We start from the raw sequence: 26,536 nt of genomic DNA on the forward strand, positions 1-26,536 counted from the left end.
AGCTTGAACTACTCTCGACATTCTCCTCTAACCTCTCTCATTGACAAGGCATTTCCGCCCACAGAACTGCTGCTGACTGGAGTTTTCTTTGTTTTACATCATTATCTGTAAACTCCTGAAACTGTTGTGCATGAAAATTGCAGGAGATCTGCAGTTTCTGAAATGCTCAAAACATCCCATCTGGCACTAGCAATCATTCAATAGTCAAAGTCACTTCGATCACATTTATTCTCAATTCTGCTGGTTATGGCACCAGCAGTAGCGTCCTTGTCGCAAGGCTTTTTGGCAGCTGCTGAGGATGTGATCCAGGGTCCCTCTGCCAGGGCAGAGAAGACATGATGCTGCCTCACTTTTGCCCCAGGCATAAAGGTTGACTGAGACTTGGCAAGAAATTTTACACAATCTGGAAAAGAACAACGTGCAGGGAACCTGCCTGCCAGATGTTGGACCAGGAGATCTTCCGTATCAGCGCACCCTCCCACCATATCCAAGCTCACTGTTGCCCCATACCTACCATCCTGTTGGTATGCACTTCTTTGATAGCTGCTCGCAAGTCTTCCTGTACCATTCTGCATCTGTCCCTACCCTGATCTCTGTTGAAGTGGGTTGCAGGGAAATTGTCCCACCCTGCCTGACCGGACACCACTGTCCCTACCAGATCCCAGCGCCTCAGGTGTGACTCAACCATCTTCACTGCATCTTTGGCCTTCTATTTCCTGGCTGTCCAAACATCAGTGCCTGCTGATAAAATCTGGTCGCTGGAATCTCTGTACAGCAGCAATTCTCCTGTGCAGGCAACAATGAACTCCTTGTCCAGGCTGCTATAGTTTATTCACCTCCCTGTACAGAGCAAATCTGCACAGGCGACGATGGAGGCCTAGCTATTTTCGAAGATAGCCACGGGTCATTCTTTCAAGAGCCTCAGCTGTTTTCATGAGTTTCCCTTATACCAGCAAGGGGCAGTAGATTCGGGGAAGTATGACATCCTGGCAGCTTAGCCTGATTTATCCACATTGGTAAGCCAGACTTCAAACTCCTTGTTGGTCTTCCAGATGGCAGCTACATCTCTAAGGCTGCAGTCAAAGACTCTTGTCTGGTTTTTCAGCGATGAATGGGAAAGCAGTACCTTCCAAGGAGAAGAAAAGCTTGTCCATGAATCTACCTTTCTTCAACACCAAATTTCTGGATTGCAATCATTTTACAGTGCCAGCGGTCACCGATGTAGGTTCAAACCTCATCACTGACTGTAATTTATACGTCTTCTCTGTGCCCACGTGCTTTTTCTCCAGGTCCTTGCACATTTCAAGCACGGGTGGGTGTGGGTTAGTAAGTTATGAGCATGTTTTGTTGGTGCCAGAAGCATGGACAAACTTCTGGGCTGCCCTCAGCACATTCTCAGATTATGCCGGTCATTAACTGAAAATAACACATTTCACCGCACCTACGTATTTCGATACACATGTGAAAAATAAAGCTAATCTTAAGAAATCATAACCCTAATTACAGTGCAGGTAATACATGAATGGCATTAATAGCAGTGTGTTCTTTTGTTAGCGAAGCGTCATTTCTTCATGACCAAGGATGGATTTCTGTTCTTCCTGATGTCACCGAGAGGGGACATTTTCAACCAAGAACACGACAAGGTTTACCAAAACATGACAAAGCCACTCGATCAATACTACATTTCTTCTTCTCACAACACCTACCTGCTCAGAAATCCGCTGGACGGTTCCAGTATAACCGAGACCTTCATTAGGTACTGGCACCATATTGCAGAAGGGGGCTTGGGATTAAATGGGCAGCAAAGGTCTTTTTAAGTCTGTTTTTGGCTGATGCGAAAGGGTGGGGGATGGAGAATGCAGCCTAGGATTTCTCAAGGGAGCTACAGAAAGGGTCTTAGTACATTTCAAGAGGACTGGGATATAAAGGCAAGGATGTACAGCTGAGTCTGTGAAGTGTTTGTCAGATCTCATTTGGGATATTGTGAGCAATTGTATTTCTTTTTTGTTTTATTTTGAGATACAGCTCGGAACAGGCCCAACTGGCCCAACGAGTCACGCTGTCCAACTGCCCACCTAGTAAACAGTCACCTAATCACAGGACAATTTACAATGACCAATTATCCTAATAATGGTTTGTCTCGGGACTGTGGGAGGAAACCGGTGTGTCAGGAGGAACCCATGCAGCCATGGGGAAAACATACAAATTCCTTGCGCTTTTAGGCTCCATTCCCAAGGAAAGATGTGCTAGTACAGAGGAGATTTGCCGGAACAATCCCAGGACAAAAGTCCTAAAGTATGAAAATTGTTTGATGTCTTTGGGACTGTACTTAATGGGATTGAGAAGGATAAGAGAGAAGTAGGGTGGAGGTCAATCTCATTGAACTGACTGGATATTAAATAATCTGGATAGAGTGAATGTGTAGAGGATACTTCCTACAGTGCGAGAGTTAGGACCAGTGGCAAGAGCCCAAGAATGGAAAGGTATCTCTTTAGAACAGAGATGAGGAGGAATTTCTTCAGCTGGGATTGGTGAATCTGTAGAGTTCATTGCCACAGACAGCCGTGGAGGCCAAATCATTCAGCACATTTACAGTGGAGGTTGACAGATTCTTGATTAGTATGGATATCAAAGATTTCAGGAAGAAGGCATCCAAATGAAATTGAGAGGGTTAATAAATCAGCCATGATGGAGCAGACTTAATGAAATAACTGGCTTAATTCTGCTCCTGTATCTTATAGTCTGACTGCTCTATGGTGTATGATCATTGCGGGCCTGGCATAGTGAAAATCCTGTGGCTATGGTCATTGCCAAGATTACTGGTATCATAGACAGTGAAAATGATTATCAGGATTTACAAAGGGATCTTAAACAGCTGGGTATGTAGTCTGAGGAATGGCAAATGGAGTTTAATTCAGATGAATGCAAGATACTGCTTTCTTGCGAAGTCAAACCATAATCGTACCTTTCCAGTTGATGGCAGGACCCTGGAGAGTATTATAGAACAGAAAGACCTTGGAGTAGAGATACATGGTTACCTGAAAGTTTGGGCTTAATTTCAAGTTTAGTTTTACTTTCATTCAATCATGCATATAGATTAGATAAATTAAACAATGTTCCTCTGGAACCAAGGTGCAAAACACAGTACACATATTACATACAGCATGTAAAACAATATTCAGAGATAAATTAAATTGGAAAGAATGCAGAGGAGATTCACAATGATGTTTTCTGGACTCAAGAGCCTGAGTTACAGGTTGGACAAGCTGGGGCTTTTTTCCTTGGAACACAGGAAACTGAAGGGTGTTCCTGCCGAAATGTGTAAAATCACGAAGAGTGTAGTTAGGGTGAATGCGCACAGTCTTTTCTCTAGGGTTGAGAAATCAAGAACTCGAGTACATAGTTTTAAGGTGAGGGGCCAGAAACTTCATATGAACCCAAGGGGCAAAATTTTCTCAGAGTTATCAGTATATGGAACAAGCTGCCAAAGGAAGTGTTTGAAGTAGACACAGGACATTAATCACATTTAAAGACTCACAGATAGGAAAGATTTATGGGGATATGGATCAAACGATGGCAAATGAGACGAGGTTAGATTGCAATGTTGACTAACGTGGACCGTTTGGACCAAATGGCCTGTTTCTGCACAGTATAACTCTTTAACTGTGCCATTGCAAAGTTTATTCGGTTTGATTCAGTTCCCCATGGTGGACTCCGAAGGTCAAGAGGCATGGGATCCAGGGACATTTGGCTTTTTGGATTCAGCTGTGGATTGCCCAAAAAACACAGAGGCTGGTCGTAGTTGGATCGTAAACTGCTTGGAGATCAGTGACCGATGATGTTCTGCAGGGATCTGTTCTGGGACCCTGATAAGCGGCACAGATAGAGTGGTCAACCAGAGACTTTTCCCAGGGCATAAATATGACGGGTCACAATTTTAAGGTCATTGGAGGAAAGTATAGGTCAGGGCGGGGGAAATGTCAGAATGACTTCCAGGCATTGTGCAGAGGCAGATACATTAGCAACATTTAAGTCACTCTTAGATAGGCACATGAATGAAATAAAATTGGAGGGCTATGTGAGAGGGAAGGGTTAGTCTGATCTTGGAGTAAATTAAAAGGTTGGTGAAGGGCCTGTACTGTATTTGTATTGTATGTTTTATCCTCTCTCATCATCAGTGAACTGAATAAAGGCTGCCGCTGGATGGAAATGGAATGCTGGAATGGATGGAACGGTGAGCCTGTCACTTATCACGGCTTCGCCCTCACCTCAGAAGTCCTCTTACGGGACGTCATGGAAGTCATAAATAATTATGCCTTTACGGTAAGCTGACATACTCCATGCAAAGCTTGTGTTGTAGAAACACAAACAAGATGCTGGAGGAACGCATCAGGCTAGGCAGCATCCATGGAAAGGAGTAAATAGTCAACGTTTCAGCCCGAGACCTTTCATCAGTACTGGGGGAGAAAAGATGAGAAGTGAGAGCAAGATGGTGGGGGGAGGGGAGGAAGTACAAGGTGGGAGGTGATGGATGAAACTGGGAGAGGTGCAGAGATGAAGTAAGAAGCTGGGAAGCAGATGGGTGAAAGAGACAAAAGGCTGGAGAAGGGGAAATCTGACTGGGGAGGATAGAGGACTGTGGAAGAAAGGGAAGGGGGAGGAGCACCAGAGGATGGTGACGTAGAAGTAAGGAAATCAGGTGAGGGAGCGAAAAGGGAACGCGGGAATTGTGAAGGTGGAGTGGAGCAATGACCGGAAGCTCGAGAAATATACATTCAGGCCATCAGGTTGGAGGTTACCCAGATGGAATATAAGGTGTTGCTTCTCCAGCCTGAGTGCGGCATTAGAGGCGGCCTTCGATTGACATGTCGGAATGGGAATTGGAAGTAGAATTGAAATGGTTGGCCACCGGGAGATTCTGTCGACTCCGACTGTTTGCTCTTTTCTGTAGATGCTGCCTGGCCTGTTAAGTTTCTTCAGCATTTTGTGTTGCTTGGATTTCTAGCATTTGCAGATTTTCTCATTCTTGTGTTGTAGACACGGTTTCCCTGTAAGTTGGAAAGTGTGTTTGGCAGTGACAGTGAGGGTCGGGCCATTGGGTAATGAGACTGTCACCGATCTTTCACATTTGGCATTAATTCTACAGATGGGAAATGTGCTTGTCCATCCCCAAATCTATTACCTTACACCTTATTTTAATCAGAATTGGGGCTAATATCACTGTCAGCTGTCATGAAATTTGTTGTTTTCCAGCAGCAGTACATTATAAAAAAGATAAATTACAATGAGAATTGTAATCTATATAATATATGAAAAAAGAGTGAGGTAATGTTCATGGGTTAATTGTCCATTCAGAAATCTGTTGGTGGAGGGGGAAAAGTTGAATTTGTGTCTTCAGGCTCCAGTACCTTCTCAATGATAGTAGCAAAGAGAAGAGGGTATGTCTTGGATGATGGGGTTCCTTGATGATGGATGCTGCATTTTTGAGGCATCGCCTTCTGAAGATGTGCTCGATGCTTGGGAGGCTAGTGCCCATGATAGAGCTGGCTGAGTTTACAACTTTCTGCAGCTTTTTCTGATTCTGCACGGTGGCTGCTACATTGCAGACAGCAATGCAACCTATTAGAATGCTGTCCACGGTACTTCTGTAGAAATTTACATAAGTCTTTGGTTACATACTGTATCCGTAGCATTATACACCACAGAAATAGGCCCTTCTGCCCAACTGGTTCACACTGACCAAAATGCCTGTCCAAGATGATCCCATGTGGCTGCATTAGGCCAATATCCCTCTAAATATTTCCAAATTATGTCCCGACTTGCCCTATGTTTGTAATTGTACCCACCTCACCCACTTCCTCTGGCAGCACATGCCATTTTCCCACCACCCTCTGTGCAAGAAACGTACCACTCATGTCCACTTTAAATTCTTCCTTCTCATCTTAAACCAATGCCCTCTTTGTTTTGACTGCCCTCTCCTGGAAAGTGAATGACTGACTCCCCTATCTGTGCCTCTGATACTTTCATAAACCTCTGTAACATCATCTCTCAGACTCCTTCACTCCAAGGAAAACAGTCCCAACATCGTTCAATGTTACTCAAGCCCTCCATTCCAGACAGCTTTCTAATTAATCTTGTCTACATTCTCACAAACTTAATCATATCCTTACTGTCGCATGGTGAATGGGAGTGCACACTGCTCCAAGTGAGGTCGAACCTACATTTTGTAGGAATGAGGTACAAAGTCCCAACTCTTGTTTTCATTGCCTTGGCCAATGAAGACGAGTGTGCCACACACCACCTTCACCCACATACTACTCCAGATTAAATTCCATTTGCCACTTGACAACTGGTTGGATCATGTGTGTCATCCCCTGTATCGTGAACAGTATTCTGACAGGAGAGCATCACAGTCAGGTATGGAGGTTCACGAGGGGCTGCAGCGGGTTTTAGATTCAGCTAGTTCCATCACAAGCACAAACCTCTATACCATCAAGGACAACCAAGAGCCAGTGTGTCAAGAAAGCTGCATCCATTCCTAAGGACCCCGAGCACACAGGGCCTGTTCCCTTATTACAGACAGCTTTCTTCTCAGTCTTGTCTACATCCTCACAAACTTAATCACATTATCACAGTCACATGCCTCCATGTCATCAAGGACATCATCAAGAACCGGTGTCTCAAGAAGTCCACATCCATTACTAAGGACCCTGACCGTACAGGGCATATCCTCTTCTCATTTCTAACATCAGTGAGGATGTACAGGGGTCTGATGACACACATTCAGTGATTAAGAAACAGTTTCCTCCCACGTCCCATCAGAATGTACTCTGAATCCCCTCACTATTCCTCTTTTGCACTATCTCTCTTTCTATCTGACTGGTCATTTATCTATTATGTATGTATGTCTCTGTTTATTTATTGTGACCTCATAAGTTTTAAGGTCTTGCACTGCACTGCTGCCAAAAGAACCACAAGTTTCTCATCATATGTTTGTGATAATAAACCTGATTCTGATTCTGAGGTCAGTGTTAACCACATGGCCAATTTTTGTGTCATCTGCAAACATCTACATTGCATTCCCTCTCTAATACATTAATACCCTGAATGGAATTATGCCAAAAGTAATAGCCTCCCTGTCACCCATCCCACCTGCCTGTAACTCAGCCAGTTTTGTTACTCTCTCTCAGATCACTTAGACCTATCTTTCTAAACAGCCTGTCTCATAAGACCCTGTCAAGAAGCTTTCCCCCGGGATCTTAACCAATTTCCCCTGGGATCAATAAAGTATGACTATGACTATCAGTAGGAGCTTGACATAGTCCTCATTGACCCCATAAAATTCAATGGCTTTAGAAACCTTATTATCTCCTCAAAAGCAACACACTACCTGTGACAAATCCACACTGTCTGGCCCTAGATAGAAACATAGAAAACCTACAGCACAACACTGGCCCTTTGGCCCACAAAGTTGGGCGGAACATGTTCCTGCCTTAGAAATTACTAGGGTTACCCATAGCCCTCTATTTTTCTAAGCTGCATGTACCTATCCAAAAGTCTCTTAAAGGACCCTATCATAACCGCCTCCACCAGCGTTGCCGGCAGCCTATTCCACGCACTCACCACTCTCTGCGTAAAAAAACTTACCCCGACATCTCCTCTATACCTAATCCCAAACACTTTAAACCTGTGCCCCCTTGTGGCAGCCATTTCAGATTTCAAGAGGATACGAAGTGCCCTTTGCAATTAGAAGTTTAGAATGTTCCTCAGAACTGATTCCAATAATTTGTACACCATGAACATCAAACTGAACTGTCATTACATGATTTATTCCTCATGAAAGAGAAATACAGTATTAGCAGTACTTTAATCATTCAATAATGCTTTTGTAACCATGGATGATAAAATCAGAATCAAGCTTAATATAGGTAAAATTAAAAGATTACAGATTAGGTTTATTTGTCACATGTACATCGAAAGATACAGTGAAATGCGATGCTTTGTGACAGTGACCAACGCAGTCCGATGATGTGCTGGTGCAGCCTGAGGGTTTAATCATTCTTCTGGCACCAACATAGATTGCCCACAACTTCAAACCCTGACCCGCACATATTGGGAATGCGGAAAGAACGTGGACCATCTGGAGGACACCCACATGATCATGTGGCGAACGTGAAAACTCCTTTCCAAACAGCAGCAAGAATTGAACCCCAATTGTGATTGCTGATGTTGCAAAGCGTTAAACTAAGCACTACATTACTCATAAGTTTGATGTTGTGAAATACAGTGCTTTGCAGCAGCAGTACAATGTATAAAGACATTAAAAAATGATAAACTATGATATAAATAAAGAGTACAAAATAAAATGGTTGTTCATGGGTTCATGGACTATTCAGAGATTTGAAGGTGAAGTGGAAGAAGCTGCTTTGAATCATTAAGTATGGTCGACAGGCTCCTGTACGTCCTCCCTGACAGCAGGAATGAGAAGAGGGGACGTCCTAGAGGGTGAGAGCCATTACTGATGGATGTCATTTTATTGAGTTTACTACCTCTTGAAGATGTCGTCGATCATGGGAAGGCAGTTCCCGCGATGGTGCTGGATGATTCTACAACAGTCTGCAGAGGTAGACTCCACAGGCTGTGTCAATTGGAACTTAAATAGGAGTATACAGATTCGGCAGAAAGTGCACCACTCAGCTACTTGAACCTGCTCTGTCACTTAATATGACTGCCAATCAAGTAACGATCACCTTAACTCCATATCATGACTAATACAGAAATGTTGAGTAGGTTAGAATTTTTTTCCCTAGAGCATGGGAGAATGAGTTGAGCTTTGACCATAAGATGCTCCATCTATTCCAGGTATCAGCTGTTGTGAACACATACACGTCGTTCCTTCAGATAAAGGGACATATGAAATACCAAATCATATTGCTTTGAATCCTCACACCTCTGGAATCCAGACACTGCTTTGTCATTGATTGCTTGAAAACAGAGCGATCGGCCACACAGGCTCCTTCTCCGGCAGAAGGATCCCAAACCCTTGCTTGCCTTCTGCATTCTCCTTGATGTTTTAATCTTCCTTGATGCTTTAATCAACAAATAATGGATGCTTTCATCAGTGAACTGTAGTCGAACTTCAGCTTGTGACCAGTCTCGAAGATTCTTCACTTTGTGGTCTCGAGATTCAAGTTTGAGTTCACACTCATTCCCTGGATTATTCTCAATGGCTGCAAAGTGCCAGATCTCTCAGCTAATCTCCAAACTAAATCGAAGGCTCTAGATGTTTAAAATGAGAAACAGGCATCAAAAAAGTTAAATAAGCCGTTTCGTTGTATGAAAGATGTTGACTGAGTAAGTGTTGTACGCTGGCACCATCTTGACACGATACAGCTGGCACAAGAATAAAACAACAAATTTCCTGTGGGTGCTGAGTTTCCTCCCACATTCTAACAATGTACAGATTAATAGGTTGGTAAGTTGAGGACATGCTATATTGATACAAATGACACATTTCACTGTGTATTTTGATGTTGTGATGTCGATGTGACAAATAAGGCTAATCAGTTAATTTGGCACTCCTGGCAATGCCTTCCATGCACTCGCAACTGTCTGTGTAAAAAAAAAAAAAAAAAAAAAAAAAAAAAAAAAATGTTTCCCTCTAACATACCCCCATGCAGTATTTTCCTCCAATCACCTTCAAATAACGTCCCCTTGCATTGGCCATTTCTGCCCTCTGGTTATCCACTCAATCAATATCACTCACCTTATTCTGCATTTTTTTTATACATTGTTCTGTTTCAGTGTACTGTGTAATGATTTAAGCTGTATGAGTAATATGCAAAACAAACCTTTCACTGTATCTTGGTCCATGTGACAATAATAAACCAATACCAATACCACAGAGTTGCTTCCCACCAGTGGGCACACTCGAGGCCTGGGTCCCCATGAACAAGGAGGAATTCTATGGACGTCACCTGTGAAGCAGAGTGCTTCATTATTGTCCCCTTGCTGTAGACAGAAGCATGGTCTCTATGCCATCATGATGTGGTGTTTGATTCCAGGTCACTCCTTACCCCTTCATCCTGTTGCTGAGGAGCCACTGCAGCTTAGAACAGGAGAAGGTCATGGTGCAGGTCATGGAATCTATCCTGGGGGACAAGCTACTCTACAAGCCCTTCATTGGGACGATGCCCTCACCTGAGGTAAGGAGCGGAGTAGGCTTTATTCAAACAACAGGCACAAACCAGACCGTGCCCAGCTGATGAGCACCATTTCTGCGAACCTTGTGACATCTGCTATCTCCCCATCCACCAAGACCGTGTTGTGTCCGATTGGGAGTCCTGTGGATGTACATTAGAGCTCTGCCCAGGACAGTGTCTGTCAGACACATTTGCCTGAGCTATTGAAGGTGGAGCACAGCCCACCAACACCGCAATGATGCAGAAATATTACTGATTGCTCCCGAGATGAGAAGTCAATCTGAAGAAGGAAACATTTAACAGGGTGGGAGAATGGGTGGATTCAGTAACGGTGTGGCGAGAGGCCGTGATGCCAGATTCAGATTTACTTGTCACACCCACATCGAAATATACAGTGAAGTGCATTGTTTGTGTTCACAACCAACACACCCAAGGACGTTCTGGGCCAGCCCACACGTTGCAGCACCGGCATACCAGTAGTGTGCCCACAATCCTAGACCAAACAACAGAGAACACAACAAAACAATAGACGAAGTAACACAACAACAGCAAAACAAACCCCTTCCTTCATTATGTCATTGCAGAAAGACAGACAGACACACACACACACACACACACACACACACACACACACACACACACACACACACACACACACACACACACACACACACACACACACCTCCAACCTCCAGGACAGGACACCTTTGGCCTCCTGTGATTGTTCAGCTGTCTCAGTCTTATGGAGGGGTATAAAATCATGAGGGGCATAGAACGGGTGAATGCAGACACAGCTTCTTTTTCCCTGTGTTGAGTAATCTGGAACTGCAGGACACAGGGGAGAGGAGGTATCTGAGGGGAAACCTTTTCACTCAGAGTGTCATTACATGCAATGAGCTGCCAGGTGAGGAGGTGAACACATGAAGAACATTTAAATGATACTTGGGCAGGGATATGGACAGCAAAGGTTCTGAGGGATATGGGCGAAACACTGACAAGTAGCTCTAAATAGGAATCTTGGTCAGCAAGAGTTGGGCTGAAGGGCCTGTTACCATGCTGTGTGACTCTATGCTGACTGATTTGTTGCTTCTTGGCCTTGTGGTGGATGTAGGAACTGAAGGGAAAGATCCTGGTGAAGCTTAAGAGAGTAAACCGAGTGATCGGTGCAATTGTTGAGAACGAGGAAGCCTTGGACGAAGATGAGGCTGCTGAAATGGAAGAGGTCGCAAGAAAGCAGAAGTCTCAAGAAAAGGTGAGTCCCCTTTCTCTTCCGTCGTTCACCTCACTGAATTCCTTCCCTCAGTCCTGGCCAATTCATTCCATCTGTCTTTTCCTTGCTCAGTTATTCACCCAGTGACCCCACATTTCCTGAGTTGCGCCATCATCTCCTCCCTCCCTTATTCACTCACCCTCACTCACTCTCCCTCCTTCCCTCTGATATTCATTTCCTCCCTCACTCACTCCCTCCATGCTCACTTTCTCTCCCTCTTTCCTTGCATATTCACTTTCCCTCCTTCCCTCTCATTCACTTCCTCTCTTACTCACTTGATCACTCACCTCGCCCTTGCTTGCTCACTCCCTCATTCAACCTCTTCCTCTCCACACTCATTCATTCACTCCCTCCATCCTTGAGTGATTCAGATTCTTTTATTTACCATGTGTCCAGAGAAAGATGGAGTGAAATGTGTCATTGTGTTAACAGCCAGTGCACCGTGGTAGCAGAGCAGTTAGCACAACACTATTAAAGCTAGGGGCATCATATTTTAGGTTTCAATCCCAGCTCCTCTAAAAGGTGTCCCTATACACCCTCACTGTGGATTCTGTGGGTTTTTTCTGGGTCCTCTGGTCACATTCACTAGCTGGAGAACAAACATTTCAAGATGGCATGATGTTTTTGTGTTAATAGTACTTTCCAGAAGGAAACTTTTGAAAGAGGCAATTTGCTGCCTTCATCAGTCAGGGCATTGAGCACAGGAGGTGGGATGTTTTGTTAAAGGTGAGTGTTTTTTGGCACTTGCACATTGAAGCATACAGTAAAATGTCACGTTTTGCATCAAATCAAATCAGTAAAAATTTTGCAGGGCAGACCACAAATGTTGCCTCACTTCCAGTGCCAACATAGAATGCCCACAGCTCACTAAGCCCAACCCGTACATTTTATTTGGAATGTGAGAGGCAACCAGAGCACCCTGAATGAAACCCATGCATTCACACAGAGAAGGTACAAACCCCTTACAGAAAGCAATGGAAATTGAATTCTGATCTTGGAGCTGGTGCTGCAAAGTGATTGCACGAACCGCTACACCACCAAGCTGTGTAGTTGCAGTGGAGAGTCCAAAGCTTTTAAGATTGTCCAAAAGACTGGAAAATTGCAAATGTTACTCCACTCTTCAAGAAGGAAGAGAGGCAGACAGAAGGAAATTGTTGGCCTGTTAGCCTGACCCCTGTGGTTGGGAAGATGTTGGAGTTGACTGCTAACGGTGAGGTTTTCAGGTTCTTGGAGGCACATGGTAAAATAGGCCGGAGTTAGCATGGTTTCCTTGAGGGAAAATCTTACTTGACAAATTGTAATTGATGGCTCTGTGGCCCAGTTTAGTCATAGTCATACTTTATTGATCCCGGGGGAAATTGGTTTGCAGACTATATGAAGATAGGTTGAGGGACATGCAGTTTTGAAGAGGTAGAGAGACCACAGTCGGTTCTGGACAGATTCGGAGAATGGGCAAGGAAGTTGCAAATGGAATATTGTGTCCTGAATTGTAGGGTAATGCACTTTGGTAGAAGAAATAAAACAGTAGACTATTTTCTAAATGGAGGGAAAATTGTGCAGGATTCCCAAAGTTTAATTTGCAGGTTGAGTCAGGGGTGAGGAAGCAAAAATATGTTAGCATTCATTTCAAGAGGCCAAGAATATAAAGATAAAGATATAATGTTGAGGTTTCTTTAAGCACCAGTGAGGCCTGACTTGAAGCCTTGTGAGCAGTTTTGGGCCTCTTAGCTTTGAAAGGATGTGCTAATACTGGAGAGGTTTCAAAAAATGTTCATGAAAATGATTCCAGGATTGAACAACTTGTCATGTGAAGAGCATTTAATGGCTCTGGGCCTGTATTCACTGGAACAGAGAGAAATGCGAGTGACCTAATTGAATCGAGTGGAAGTCGGGTGTTTCCTATGCTGGAAGATCCCATGGCCAGAGGGCAAAGTCTCAGAATAGAGGGACATCCTTTTAGAATGGAGCTAGGAGATTTTCTTTGGCCCGAGAGTGGTGAATCTGTGGAATTCATTCTCACAGGTGACCGGAGGCCAAGGATTAACATATATCTAACAGAGAGCTTGATAGAATTTTGATTGTTTAGGGCATGAAGGGATGTGGGGAGAAGGGAGGAGATTGGGGGTAGAGGGAAAATGGATCAGCCATAATGAAATGCTGGAGCAGACTGAATGGGTCAAATGGCCTAATTCTGCCCCTATTTCTTATGGTCTTGTATTATTAAACTGGGAAGAGTGCAGAAGGGATTTACCAGGATGCTGTTCAGACTGAGGGGCTGGAGTTACAATGAGAGATTGCAAAATTGATTTTATTCCCTGGAATGCATGAGATTAAGGGGTAACCTGATAGAAGAGTTTACAATCATAAGGTGCATAGAGAGAGTAAAAGCACACAGTTTTTTTTCCCCCAAGGAGAGGGTGCTACTACAAGATGGTACAGGTTTAAGATCAGAACTGAAAGATTTCTAAAGGACACCAAGGGTATCTTTTTCATGCAAGGAGTGTTTTCAGAATGAGCTATGCGAGATAGTGGTTGAGCCAGGGGCATAAGCATTGGTTAAAAGCATCTTGCTAAGTAATATGGACAGGAGGAGTTTAAAGGGCCATGGGCCAAACACTGACAGATGCGACCAGCTCACTGGGCAAATCCAGTGATATGGACAAGATGGGCCAAGTGGTCTGTTTCCCTGCTGTACAACTCTGTTCAGAGAAGTAGTGAAATGTCTGGCCAGAGCTGGAGATGTGTGGAGATCCCAGAAGGGTTGAGTAAATCCTCCAGAAGACCTTGGAAGGTTGAGTAAAGCCTCCAGCAGTCTAAACCCCTAAGACAGCACTCACTGGCTACAAGATTGATTTGCTCAGAAAAGGAATCAAATTTATTATCACAGGGTGACAGGAGTCTTTAATGATGGAACACTGCTGACCCCCAGGTGTGTGTTCCCTCAAGTCCACCATCATATCCTTGGTCTTATTGATACTGAAGGTTGCTCAGTGAACTATGGAAGGACAATCTGTGTGTCTGTGACCTCTTCCTTCCAGGATGCAAAGCTCAACCGAGTCAAGGAGTTGCCCGGCGTGCTCATCTACTGCAAAATCATCCACTTCAACAGGTTTGAGGGTGCCATGAGCAACCAGGTCTTCTATGAGACATTGTCCTTCGTGGCAAACAAGTTCAGTGACTTGGTGCAGAACTCGGGTAAGAGGAGACTGGAAATATATCAAGTTCAAAGTCTTCACTCTGCCAATATAAAATTGCACTCGCACAGCTACCTGGACTGTTCCTCTTCCCACCCTTTCTTTTGCAAAACTGTCATCCCCTTCTCACAATTCCTCCATCTCCGCCGCACCTGCTCTCAGGATGAGGCTTTTCATTCCAGGACGAAGGAGATGTCCTCCTTTTTTAAAGAAAGGGGCTGCCCTTCCTCCACCATCTACTCTGCTCTCAAACACAGCTCTCCCATTTCACACACATCTGCTCTCACCCCATCCTCCCGCCACCCCACTAGGAATAGGGTTCCCCTTGTCCACACCAACCTCCCCACCAGGCTCCGGGTCCAACATATAATTCTCCGTAACTTCTGCCACCTCCAACGGGATCCCACCACAAAGCACATTTTTCCCTCCCCCTCCTGCTTTCCGCAGGGATCGCTCTCTACGCGACTCCCTTGTCCATTCGTCCCCCCAATTCCTTCCTACTGATCTCCCTCCCAGTACTTATCCTTGGAAGCGGAACAAGTGCTACACATGCCCTTACACTTCCTCTCTCACCACCATCAGGGCCCCAGACAGTCCTTCCAGGTGAGGCAACACTTCACCTGTGAGTCGGCTGCGGCGATATACTGCGTCCGGTACTCCTGATGCGGCCTTCTATATATTGGCGAGACCCGACGCAGCCTGGGAAACCGTTTCACTGAACACCTACGCTCTGTCTGCCAGAGAAAGCAGGGTCTCCCAGTGGCCACACATTTTAATTCCATGTCTCATTCCCATTCTGATATGTCTATCCATGGCCTCCTCTATTGTCAAGATGAAGCCACACTCAGGTTGGAGGAACACCACCTTATATTCCGTCTGCGTAGCCTCCAACCTGATGGCATGAACATTGACTTCTCTAACTTCTGTTAATTCCCTTCCTCCCCTTCGTACCCCATCCCTTATTTACTTATTTCCCTTTTTTTCCTCTCTCTCTTTTTTCTCCCTCTGACTATAATTCCTTGCCCATCCTCTGGGCTCCCCTCCCCCTTTCTTTCTCCCTAGGCCTCCCGTCCCACGATCCTCTCCTTTCTCCAGCCTTGTATCCCTTTTGCCAAACAACTTTCCAGCTGTTAGCTCCATCCCTCCCCCTCCTGTCTTCTCCTATCATTTTGGATCTCCCCCTCCCCCTCCCCCTCCCCCTCCCCCTCCCAATTTCAAATCCCTTACTATCTCTCTTTCAGTTAGTCCTGACGAAGGGTCTCGGCCCGAAACGTCGACTGTACCTCTTCCTGTAGACGCTGCCTGGCCTGCTGCGTTCACCAGCATTTTTTATGTGTGTTGATAAAATCTGTTCCATCCTGTTTCTCAAAAAAAGAGCCAATAACTGCAGAGCAGTCTCTCTGAACTTGATAGTTAGCTAAGCTGTAGAAATGGAGATCTGGGATGGAATTAGCAGTTACTTGCAAACATGGAATGATGGGAGTAAACCGGTGTCAATTTATTAAAGTCAAACATTACAGTGAAATGACAGCAATGTTTGATGAAGGAAATATAGTTTCTGTGCAATGTAAAGTAAGAGGTGAACCAAGTCAGAGTGTAAGTAAATTCATTATCAAAGTACATGTAGGCCCAACATGTACAAACTTGAGGCTCAATTTCTTGCAGGCATTTACAGAAAATCAAGAAATACAATACAACTAACAAAAATATGTTGGATTAACAAGGTCTCGATGGAGAGGGTCTTCAGTAATGGATGGTACTTCCTGATGGTAGCGTGCCTTTTGAATGTACTCAATGGTGCGTTTATTGATAAGTCAGGCAACATCTGTGAGAAACTCAAAAATGCAGGCGATTTGAAGCTGCAAGGAGAATGGGAGGAAGACTGGAAGGACAACATATGAAGTCACAGGAATCAGAGGATAGTGCTGAACCGGTGTTCCTTCAACTGGAAGTTTGTAACAAGTGGTCTGGTGCTGGGACCTCTGTTGTTTGTAATATACTGTTATCAATGTAGGTGATCTGATTCCTAAGATTGTAGACAATACAGAAGTTGTTAGAATCGTAGATAGCAAGGAAGGTCACCCCAGGATACAGAGGGACATAAATCAGCTGGTGGGTGCACAGAGCAGTGGGAGCATCTGATGGCTCTTAGCCCGTACTCGCTGCAGTTTAGAAGAGTGAGGGGGAGATCTGATTGAAACCTATCGAATATTGAAATGCCGAGATAGACTGAACGTGGAAAGGATGTTTCCAGTAGTGAGAGAGTCCTAGACCAGAGGACACAGCTTCAGAATAGAACAGTCCATTTAGGAGAGAGTTGCGAAGGAATTTCTTTGGCCTGAGGGTGGTAAATCTATGCAATTCATTGCCACAGATGGCTGTAGAGACAGTCACTGGGTATATTTTAACCGAAGGGAGATAGGTTCTTGATAAATAAGGCCGTCAAGTTACAGAGAGAAGGCAGGTGAATGAGGTTGGGAGGGATAAGAGATCAGCCATGATGGAATGTTGCAGCAGGCTGAAAGGGCTGAATGTCCTCATTGTGCTCCCATGTCATATGGTCAGGTTTTCTGTCCTGGCAGGAAGCTTGGAAGCCTGAGTTTGGCAAGGAGAGATGGCTCAAAATGCTTAGGGAACTCAGCAGTTGGTTGAGGCTCTTCATCAGGACTGTTAATTCCTTTCATTTGATGCTGCCTGACCTGCTGAATTCCTCAAGCATTTATTGCTTGCTGCTTTGAATTTCCAGCATTTACAGAATCTTTTGTCTTTACATTCCAACAAACCCATTTTCCGTTTGCAGGCTCCACTTTCCACTACGATGCCCAACAACTGGACAGGATATATCCAGAAGACGGGAGGACAGACTCGTCTGACTACTCTGCCATTGACATGTGGAACGCCGGCTACCAGATAGGTAAACCTGTCATCTGTGTCACCAGCTCTTCCTTTGAACATCTGATCGTCCAAACCCAACCCTTGCCTCCCGTCGTTGGGCAGTGGAAATGTCCATCTTGCGCTGCCTCACCTTCCTGCATCATAAGCGGGCCCTGACTAGATCACTCCTGCCTGTCTGTCAGACAAATCAGCCGACTATATCGCATGGTTTTTCTGTGCACTATGTAAACACAATTTGTCGTGGGTATAAACAACATGAAAATTAAGTTTTTACAGCCGTAGTATTTTACATTACAAAATATGAGAACTGTAAATGATGTAAATTTAGGTTAACCTATGTTATACATAAGAGGCACACTAAACAATAAGCAAAATGACATTTGCCAAGTAGCCAAATATAGTCTGAGACAGAACTGAGGTTCATGAAACTGATGGCAGGCAAAGGTTATGGGAGAAACCAGGATAAACAGGTTGAGAGGGATAATAAATCAGTATGATGAAATGTCAGACCACACTTGATGGGCCCAGTGGCCTAATTCTGCTTCTATGCAATACGGTCGTATGGTCTCAGTGGGGAAGAAGCTACTAGAACATAGAACACAGGCCCTTCGGCCCTGACCTTGTACAATCCTTTTCATCCACTCTGAGGTCAATCTACTGCTTCCCTCTATCATCCATGCACCTGTCTAAGGGTTTCTTCAATGTCCCTTGTGCACCTCCCTCTACCACCTCCCCTGGAAGGATGTTCCATGCACTCACCATTCCCTAAACAAAATATGGAACTGCCTCTGACATCACCCCTATCCATTCCTCCAGTCACATAACATTATGCCTCTTCTGTCGTTACACCAGGTGGTGAGGCATCCATCCTCTGGCTCCTGTGCCTCCTGCCTGATGGCAGCGTCGAAAAAAGGGAGCGGCCCAGATGGTGTGGACCTTATTCCCTGATCTTGACCCTGAAAAGCCTGCTGGGAGCTTTCCCTTGAGGAGCTTCATCACTGGGGTTAGAGGTCAGAGGTGTCCACCACATTCAGGATAGACTCTTTTTGATCCTTTCTCAATCATCCGTCCCCCACCCTGCTGCCAAAGGGGACAGACAAGTGTGAGGTTATGCATTTTGGGAGCTCAAATTGCGATAAAACTTGCAGAGCATGTAGCACAGACCTAAGGAGTGTTGACGTAGAGGGACATCAAGGTGCAAGTCGAATGGTCACTGACACATGTGGAGAGGATGGTGAAGAAGTCATTATGCTTGCCCTCACAGCCAAGGCATTGAGTGTAAATACTGGCTGTTATGTTCCTGACTGGCTCTGCTACCACCTCAACCAGCATTCCTTTCTCCCTTCAGGACCACCTTCCCTCATTCCATCCTCCACCCGCTGAAAACAAACACGAACACACACACACAGACACACACATATATAAATGGATACACACCCAGAGAGATGGACATGCGTGCACATCACGCGCACACCCCGTCATGGATGCAACCTCATATCTGACATCTTGGGGACAGTAATTGTTTTTGAATCTCACACACACACACACAATCAAAATGCTACACACCCATAGAGATACACACTCACACACACCACGTCATTGATGGGAGTCCCTGACTCTCACTCTCCCATTATAGCCAACTCACAGGGAAGACAGGCTTCAGTAAAGTATTAACACCCCCAATCACTGGTTATGCACAGGATCTTAGTCAGCCCAGATTCCCTGGATACTCTCCAAGAATTTGCATGTACATTCGCCATCCCACCCAACCGCCCTTGCCGAACACCAATGCAGCTCCTGATCGGTTTGCATGTACAACTCAATTGGCTTTTAATTGGGAGATTGTTCAGCACCAAACTGCGTCTGATACCACACAGAATGGTAACCCAGTAACTGTTTCAGTTCCTTGTAATCACCACAGATACAAACACATTTATTACTTGCTGATATTCAGCGCAGAGGTGATAATGAAATGTTTTAAAAATGTTCTCATTTTCTCTCTCTCTCTCTCTCTCTCAATGACATGCGCACACCCTCTCCTTTCATTCCATTGCCCATCCTTCCTCCTCTTCTCCCACACAACTCTCTATCCTCCCTCTGGTTCTCCTCCCCACCCTCTTCCTTCTGCACTTCCACCACAATGCATGCAGTGGCCTTGAATTTTCAGACCTTTGGGCAGGAGATGGACATCTACCAGAGTAAATTCCGAAACAACGGTTTCTCTGGTTATATCCTGAAGCCTAAGTTCCTGAGGAAGCGCAAGACAACATGTGCCCCAAGGATCCAGATGAGACCCTGGCTGAACAGAAAGAAGCTGAGCGTGCTGGTAAGAGCAGGAAATGTTGGATAAACACCGTTGGTTGGGCTGCATGAAAACTGTCCCTTTAGCCTACCGAGTCACACCAACCCATCACAAGAAGGGCGTGGAGGCTTTAGAGAGGGTGCAGAAGGGGTTCATTAGCACTGTGCCTGGAATAGAGGGCATGCATGATTAAGGGAAGTTGAACAAACTTGGGTTGCTTTTCTCTGGAGTATCAGAGGCTGAGGGGAGCTCTGATATGTTTATAAAATTACGAGAGGTGTAGAGATAGTGGACACACAATATCTTTTCCCTTGTTCAAAATGCACGTTATCAGAGGGCATACATTCAAGGTGAGAGAGGCTGTTCAAAGGGCTTGTACAGATCATGTTTTTTTTTTTAAGAGAACCGTAGGTGTCTGGAGCAGGATGTCAGGGGAGATGGTGGAAGCAGATATGAGAGGCTTTTAGATAGGCACATCAGTGTTCAGAGAATGGAAAGATAGGGATGATGTGCAGGCAGAGGAGATTAGTTAGCATTTCATTTCGTTAATTAAGGGAGGCTGTGCAACAGAGTGATGTAACGATTAACATAGCATTTTACAGCGCTAGCTGTAAGATTGGGTTCTAATTCCAGCCACTGTCTCTGAGGACTTTGTACATTCTCCCCATGACCACATGGATTTTCTCCAGGTGCTCCGGTTTCCTCCCACCTTACAAAGATGTTTAGCTTATGATTCCTAAGTTGTATGCATGCTAAGTTGGCATCAGAAACATGGCAACGTTTACGGTTCGCCCCAGACTGCCCTTGGTCTGTCGGTCGTTGACACAGACGACACATTTCACTGTGTGTTTGATGTACACGTGACAAATAATGCTAATCTTCTTTAAAAGGTCAGCACAGCATCGTGGGCTGAAGGGACTTAACTGTCCTGTACTCTGTGTTCCCCGATTGTTAATACCATCCAGTCATGAAATACATTAAGTTACTGTTGCACCAGTCGGCTCTCACATCATGTCCTCGCCTCTCCACAGGTCATCTCTGCCCAGCAACTCCCCAAGACAAACATGGCAAAACCCGGCTCGGTGGTGGACCCACTTGTGAAGGTGCAGGTTTTTGGAGTCAAAGACGACAATGATCAGAAAGTGACGCCACATGTTTCCAACAATGGTAAGTTTGGAGTCATTCCAGGATGGCGGGGGTGAATGGTAGTTGGTGGGTCCAGGTCCAACTTTTTTCAGATCTTTGGAGTCTAAGTAGTAGTGGGCCCCATATCTAAGAAAGGATGTACTGGTATTGGAGAAGGTCCAGAGGAGGCTCACCAGCATGCTCCCAGGAAGTCAGGAGTTAACGTTTGAGAAGCGTTTGGTGGTTCTGGGCCTGTACGCATTGGAGTTCAGAATAATGAGGGGGAATCTCAAATTGGGGATCCTATCAAATATTTAAAGACCTGGATAGAGTGATCGTGAAGATGATGTTTCCAATAGTGGGAGAGTCTGAGACTGGAAAGTGCAGCCTCAGGATAGAGATGTGACTATAGAAGACAGACTGGGTGGAATTTCTTTAACCAGGGGGTGGTGAATCTGTGGAATTCATGACCACAGATAGTTGTTTAGGCTAAGTTATATTTAAAGCAGAGTTTGACAGGTACAGTAAATGCATCAAAGGTTAGGGGTAAAAGGCAGGAGAATGGGATTGAGTGGAAATGTCAATCAGCCTTGATAGCGGAAACTTGATGGGAGTTTGCATATTGTCATTGTGGCCGTGTGGCTTTCCAACACATTCTCTCTTCTCACCTCTCCTATTGCATAGCAGAAAGATCCATGTCCAAGGAGGGAGAGCCAGCATGGTCTTGTGCATAGCAGATCATGCCTTGAGTTTTTTGACAAGATATCAAGACAGATTCATGAGAGTAGGGCTATGGGTCTTGTCTACATGGATTTTGAGAGGTGATTGACAAATTCCCTCATTGGGGGCTAATCAGAAATTAAGATGCATGGGGTCATGATGAATTGGCTGTTTGGATTCAAAACTGGCTTGCACATGGAAGACAGAGTGTTGTGATTGAAGGGGTTTATTGGAGCTGGAGGCCTGAAATTTGTGGAGTTCCATAGGGATCTGTGCCGTGACCTCTGCTGTTTGTGATGTCTATAAGTGACCTGAATCAAAATGTAGATGGGTGCATTAGCAAATTTGCAGCTGTCAAGACTGATGGAGTTGTGGATAGTATGGAAGACTGGCAAAGAATGCAGCACCATATAAATCAAGCGCAGGTATGGGCTGAGAAATGGCAGATACAGCTTAACCCAGATAAAAGTGAGGTGTTACACCTTTGCCGGGCAAATGCAAGGGGACGGTGCGGTACACTGCTAAGGGCAAAATCCTTAACAGTGTTGCTGAGCAGAGAGATTTTGGATCCAAATTCACAGCCCGTCGAAAGTGGCTACACAGGTCGATAAGGTGGTTAAGAAAGCTGAGGGAATGTCTGATAGTATCAGTCGAAACACTGAGTTCAAAAGTCAGGAAGTTATGTTGTATCTTTATAAAACTGGTACGGCCATATCAGGAGTATTGCATACAGTTCTGATCACCCCACTATAGGAAGGATGTTGAGACTTTGGAGAGGGTGCAGAAGACTTTTCTCAGGATCCTGCCTGGTTTAGAGGGCATGTGCGGTCACAAGAGGCTGGATAAGCTTGTGTTATTTTCTCTGCTGTGCCAGAGGCTGAGGGAATTTCTGATAGAGGCTTACGCGATTATGATAGGCATAGGTAGAGTGGAAAGAGTGCATGTTTCCTGGACCGGAAGGCATGCAGTGAATGTGAGAGGGGGTAGGTTCAAGGGGGGTGTGAGGAGCAAGTTTTCGTACTGAGAGAACCGTGGATTCCTGGAATGTGCTGCCTGGTATGGTGGTAGAGGCTTTTAACAGACCTCCAGATAGGCACATGGATGGAAGGGTATGGAAATTGTGTAGGTAGAAGGGATCGGTGGTTGGGTGTTTCTGATTTGCTTTTTACCTGGTTCGACACAACACAACACTGTGGGCTGAATGGCTTGTTCCTGTGCTGTACTGTTCTATGCTCTGTGTTCCTCCCCATGAATCTCCTCCAGGCATTTATTCCTGCAAACAGCTGAGGTGCTACACCTGCCCGTTCACCTCCTCGCTCACCTTCATTCTGGGCCTCAAACAGCCCTTCCGGGTGAAGCAACACCACCCGTGAAGCTGTTGTGTTCACCTGCTGTTACCAGCCCTCTTGATGCAGCCTTCTCCAGCTTGGTGAAATCTATTGTAGATTGGGGCACTGTTTGGTCGAGTACCTCTGCTCTATCCACAAAAAGCAGAATTCATCAGTGACCAACAATATTAATTCCTATTCCAACATGTTGTTCCATGGCTGTTGTGGGGTGGATGAAATCACCAGAGAGACAGAGTCACTGGTAGACACAAAGCAGCTTCTTTACTCGACACAACAAGGTACAGCAGGCACCTTACAGACGGAGACGCTTTCCGCAGAAAGGTCTGCTAGCTCAATGTGGGCTCGATATTTATATGCTAAACACAAAGGCAATCGCTACTTAAAAAGCTATAGACAATAATGTATAGATAATACTGTCTTTGAAACTACAGCATCTGGTCAAACTATGGTGCCAGAAGCATCTGGTATTCACACCTTTTGAGGAAGCGCATTGTCAAATACACTGGTGGCCAAAGTCATTTAAGTGTAAACAAACCACATACCCAAAAAAAACTCACTCTGACAGCTTTGATTTCTGCCATGACGATGCCACTTTCAGGTTCGTGGAGCAGCAGCTCTTATTCCTTTTATGTAGCTTCCCATCTAATGCCACGAACATTGATTTCTCCAAGTTCTGGAACTTTCTTCCCCTCTTCCTTCCCTTTTCTTCAATTTCGCACTCTGGCCTTTTCCCTCTTCTCCCCTCCTGCATATCCCTCCCTCCCCAGTGTCCCTACTTTCTCCTCCTCTGCCAAGGTCTGCTCTCCTCTCCTCTCCTTATCAGACTCCTCCTCCTCCAGCCCTTTGCCTTTTCCACCTATCGTCTCCCAGCTTCTTACTGCAACCCCTCCTGTCTATCACCTTCTTCCCCTCCTACTACTTTATTATTCTGCCATCTTCCCCCTTCCTTTACAGTCCTGGTAAATGGTCTCATCCTGAAGTATTGACTGTTGATTCTCTTTCATAGATGCTGCCAGACCTGCTGAGTTCCTCCAGCATTTTGTGTGTATTGCTCTGGATAGCAGCATCTTTTGAAACTACTGAGATCAATACGTGGAAACGACTGTGTTCATACTTACAATATCCTTTCTGAGCCAGTGTTGTCTGGATTTGAACCCATGTTCATGCTGGAGGTATTACTGTTGGCATTGTGTCTGACCCATCTTCCCCTTCACTGTTTCAGGTTTCAACCCCATGTGGAACATATGCTTTCAGTTCGACGTGTGTGTGCCCGAGCTGGCCTTTGTTCGTTTCTTGGTTCAGGACTATAACGACTCCTCGAGGAATGACTTCATCGGACAGTTCACACTACCATTCACTAGCTTACAGCAAGGTATTGTATCAAGACCCCACCCCTTTAAAACTGGAAGGAGTGGAGGGAAGAGTGTGGAGAGTTTGGGCGGTGAGAGAGCCAGATCTGGCTCACTGAGACCCACCCCTTCTCCAGAAATGGGGTCATGTGCTTTGTCCCATTCTTCACTCTCCCTCAGCCAGAGAAGCCTGCTGTTAAAGCTCATTTCATGAGGACAAGAATATAAGAACAAGGATGGGATACAGAGGCTTTGTAAGTTGTTTGTCAGACCACACTTGTGTATTGTGAGCAGTTATGGGCCCTTCAGCCAGGAGAAAATGTGCTGGAATTGCAGAGCGTCCAGACGTGAGTCACAAGAATAAGCAGCCTCTGGGTGCTCTAGCTTGCTCACACAATCTAAAGCTGTCATGGTTAGGTGACTAATTATTCCTGGGATGAGGGTAAGGTTTCTCGTCGGCACAGCTTGGTGGGATGGAAGAGCCTATTTCAGATCGTATCCCTGACTAAATAAAACAATAAGAAGTATCTGGCTGAAGGAATTGGTCTTACAGCTGGCCGGAGAGGAGAATGTGGGTCCTTCACATCTGGCTTAGGATATTAGTTCCACATTGAGCCAGGGAGGAGAGGGTGGGGCCTCCATATCTGTCTTTGATGACTGAGGCAGTCCCACATTTCTGATCAATGCCACCATCCCCAGTGAGGCAGCAAGGGACATATTTCTAATGCTGACGGCAGAATCTGTGCACCAGCAAGCAATGCAATGCTTGTAATGGTGGAACAGCCAGCACAGCTCTGAGCCCATGTCCCAATGGAATGACAATAAAATGGGAAAGGGAACGGGGTGTAAGAAAGGGAGAATTGGAGGTAAAAGCTCCAGTTCAAATTTATTCTCATCTGACAAATTAAACAATGTTCCTTTGGACCGTGGTGCACCCACAGAACATATCAGACACGTAGCACAGAAACCAAAGTATTAACACAAATGAGTTAATAAAATGTAGTTGAAAGTGCATGTGGTGTACAGCACAAGTAAACAAGAAATAGTTCACTGTTGAGATGGTGGACAGGGTTATTGGGAGTGCCAAATCTACTCAAAACTCCAAGGATGTTGGGCGTTTGGGTTACTATGTGATTACCCCTCTCTCTGTTCTATTCTCAGGGTACCGCCACATCCACCTTCTGTCAGCAAACGGCGACCCCCTGCCCGCAGCCTCACTCTTCGTCAACATCAGGATCGACTGAATCCTCACCGCCATGATCTCCTCCGCTGGGATTCCTGACTCACCAGGAGCTGGAACAGAGAGTCCCCTTGAGCAGCTGGAGAAGGACAGAGGGACAGCTGGCTTGGGTTGGGGTAGATTGAAACAAAGAACAGGGAAGTGGGAGGGGGGAGGGTGAAACAGAGAGAAGGGGATTGGGGTTGTTTCTGGGGCCTGAGAATGGAGCTCAAATGTACTTCCTGACCCTTTCATTATCCGCATGTATTCACATTTAACACTGGTCAGAGGACAGAGAAGGGATTACTCACCAAGTCAGGAGCTGATCGATGGCGAACATTGTGAGATACTCTCCACATGTTAATTAAAAATAATTTTACCACACTCACCACTTATCCTTGCCTTCTTTGGGAGATAGTGATATAGGGAGGTTAAAATGGGAATGTTTATTTTGTAATTGTGCGGAGCACTGGCGTACATCACAGCTTGAGGATTGTGCATTCTCCCAGTCAGCACATGTCAAGAAAGATGTACCCTGTAAGAAGAGGTGGTTCCAACACCACCCCCTGCAGAACACCACCAGTCACCGGCAGCCCATCAGAAAAAGGCTCCCTTAATTCCTACTGTGCCTTCTGCTCATGCTGGTATTTTTGCTGTAATATACCTTGTTGAGCAGTCCATGCAGCACCATTTCAAAGGTGTTCTGAAAATCCAAGTAAACAACATCCAACGCTACTTATTGCTCGTTTTTAAAATGCATTCGTGGTGTGTGTGTTCAGTAAAATTATGGTGAGATGTTCAAGTTCATTTATTGTCACATTTTACAGTTGTTCGTTTGGCTGCCACCCTGAACGTATCCGAGATGTGTAATAATCACCCTCCCTGTCTGTATGGGACTGAGTTAGTTTTCA

The 26,536-nt window shown here is 45.2% G+C and overlaps 1 protein-coding gene across 1 annotated transcript in view; it reads left to right on the forward strand.

Annotated features, from left to right (window-relative positions):
- Positions 1 to 25,650, forward strand: part of LOC140189568 (1-phosphatidylinositol 4,5-bisphosphate phosphodiesterase delta-1-like) — a 42,309-nt gene extending 16,659 nt beyond the window's left edge. The window contains exons 6-15 of the mRNA XM_072246130.1: positions 1,555 to 1,756; positions 4,179 to 4,323; positions 10,065 to 10,205; positions 11,314 to 11,454; positions 14,511 to 14,667; positions 17,467 to 17,580; positions 19,712 to 19,887; positions 20,895 to 21,030; positions 24,280 to 24,429; positions 25,568 to 25,650. Coding sequence (XP_072102231.1) covers positions 1,555 to 1,756; positions 4,179 to 4,323; positions 10,065 to 10,205; positions 11,314 to 11,454; positions 14,511 to 14,667; positions 17,467 to 17,580; positions 19,712 to 19,887; positions 20,895 to 21,030; positions 24,280 to 24,429; positions 25,568 to 25,650 — 1,445 coding nt within the window. The remainder of the gene's footprint in view (positions 1 to 1,554; positions 1,757 to 4,178; positions 4,324 to 10,064; positions 10,206 to 11,313; positions 11,455 to 14,510; positions 14,668 to 17,466; positions 17,581 to 19,711; positions 19,888 to 20,894; positions 21,031 to 24,279; positions 24,430 to 25,567) is intronic.
- Positions 25,651 to 26,536: the final 886 nt, after the last annotated feature.

This window comes from Mobula birostris, chromosome 1, assembly GCF_030028105.1.
Source record: "Mobula birostris isolate sMobBir1 chromosome 1, sMobBir1.hap1, whole genome shotgun sequence".
In the NCBI taxonomy this organism is placed as follows: domain Eukaryota; kingdom Metazoa; phylum Chordata; class Chondrichthyes; order Myliobatiformes; family Myliobatidae; genus Mobula; species Mobula birostris.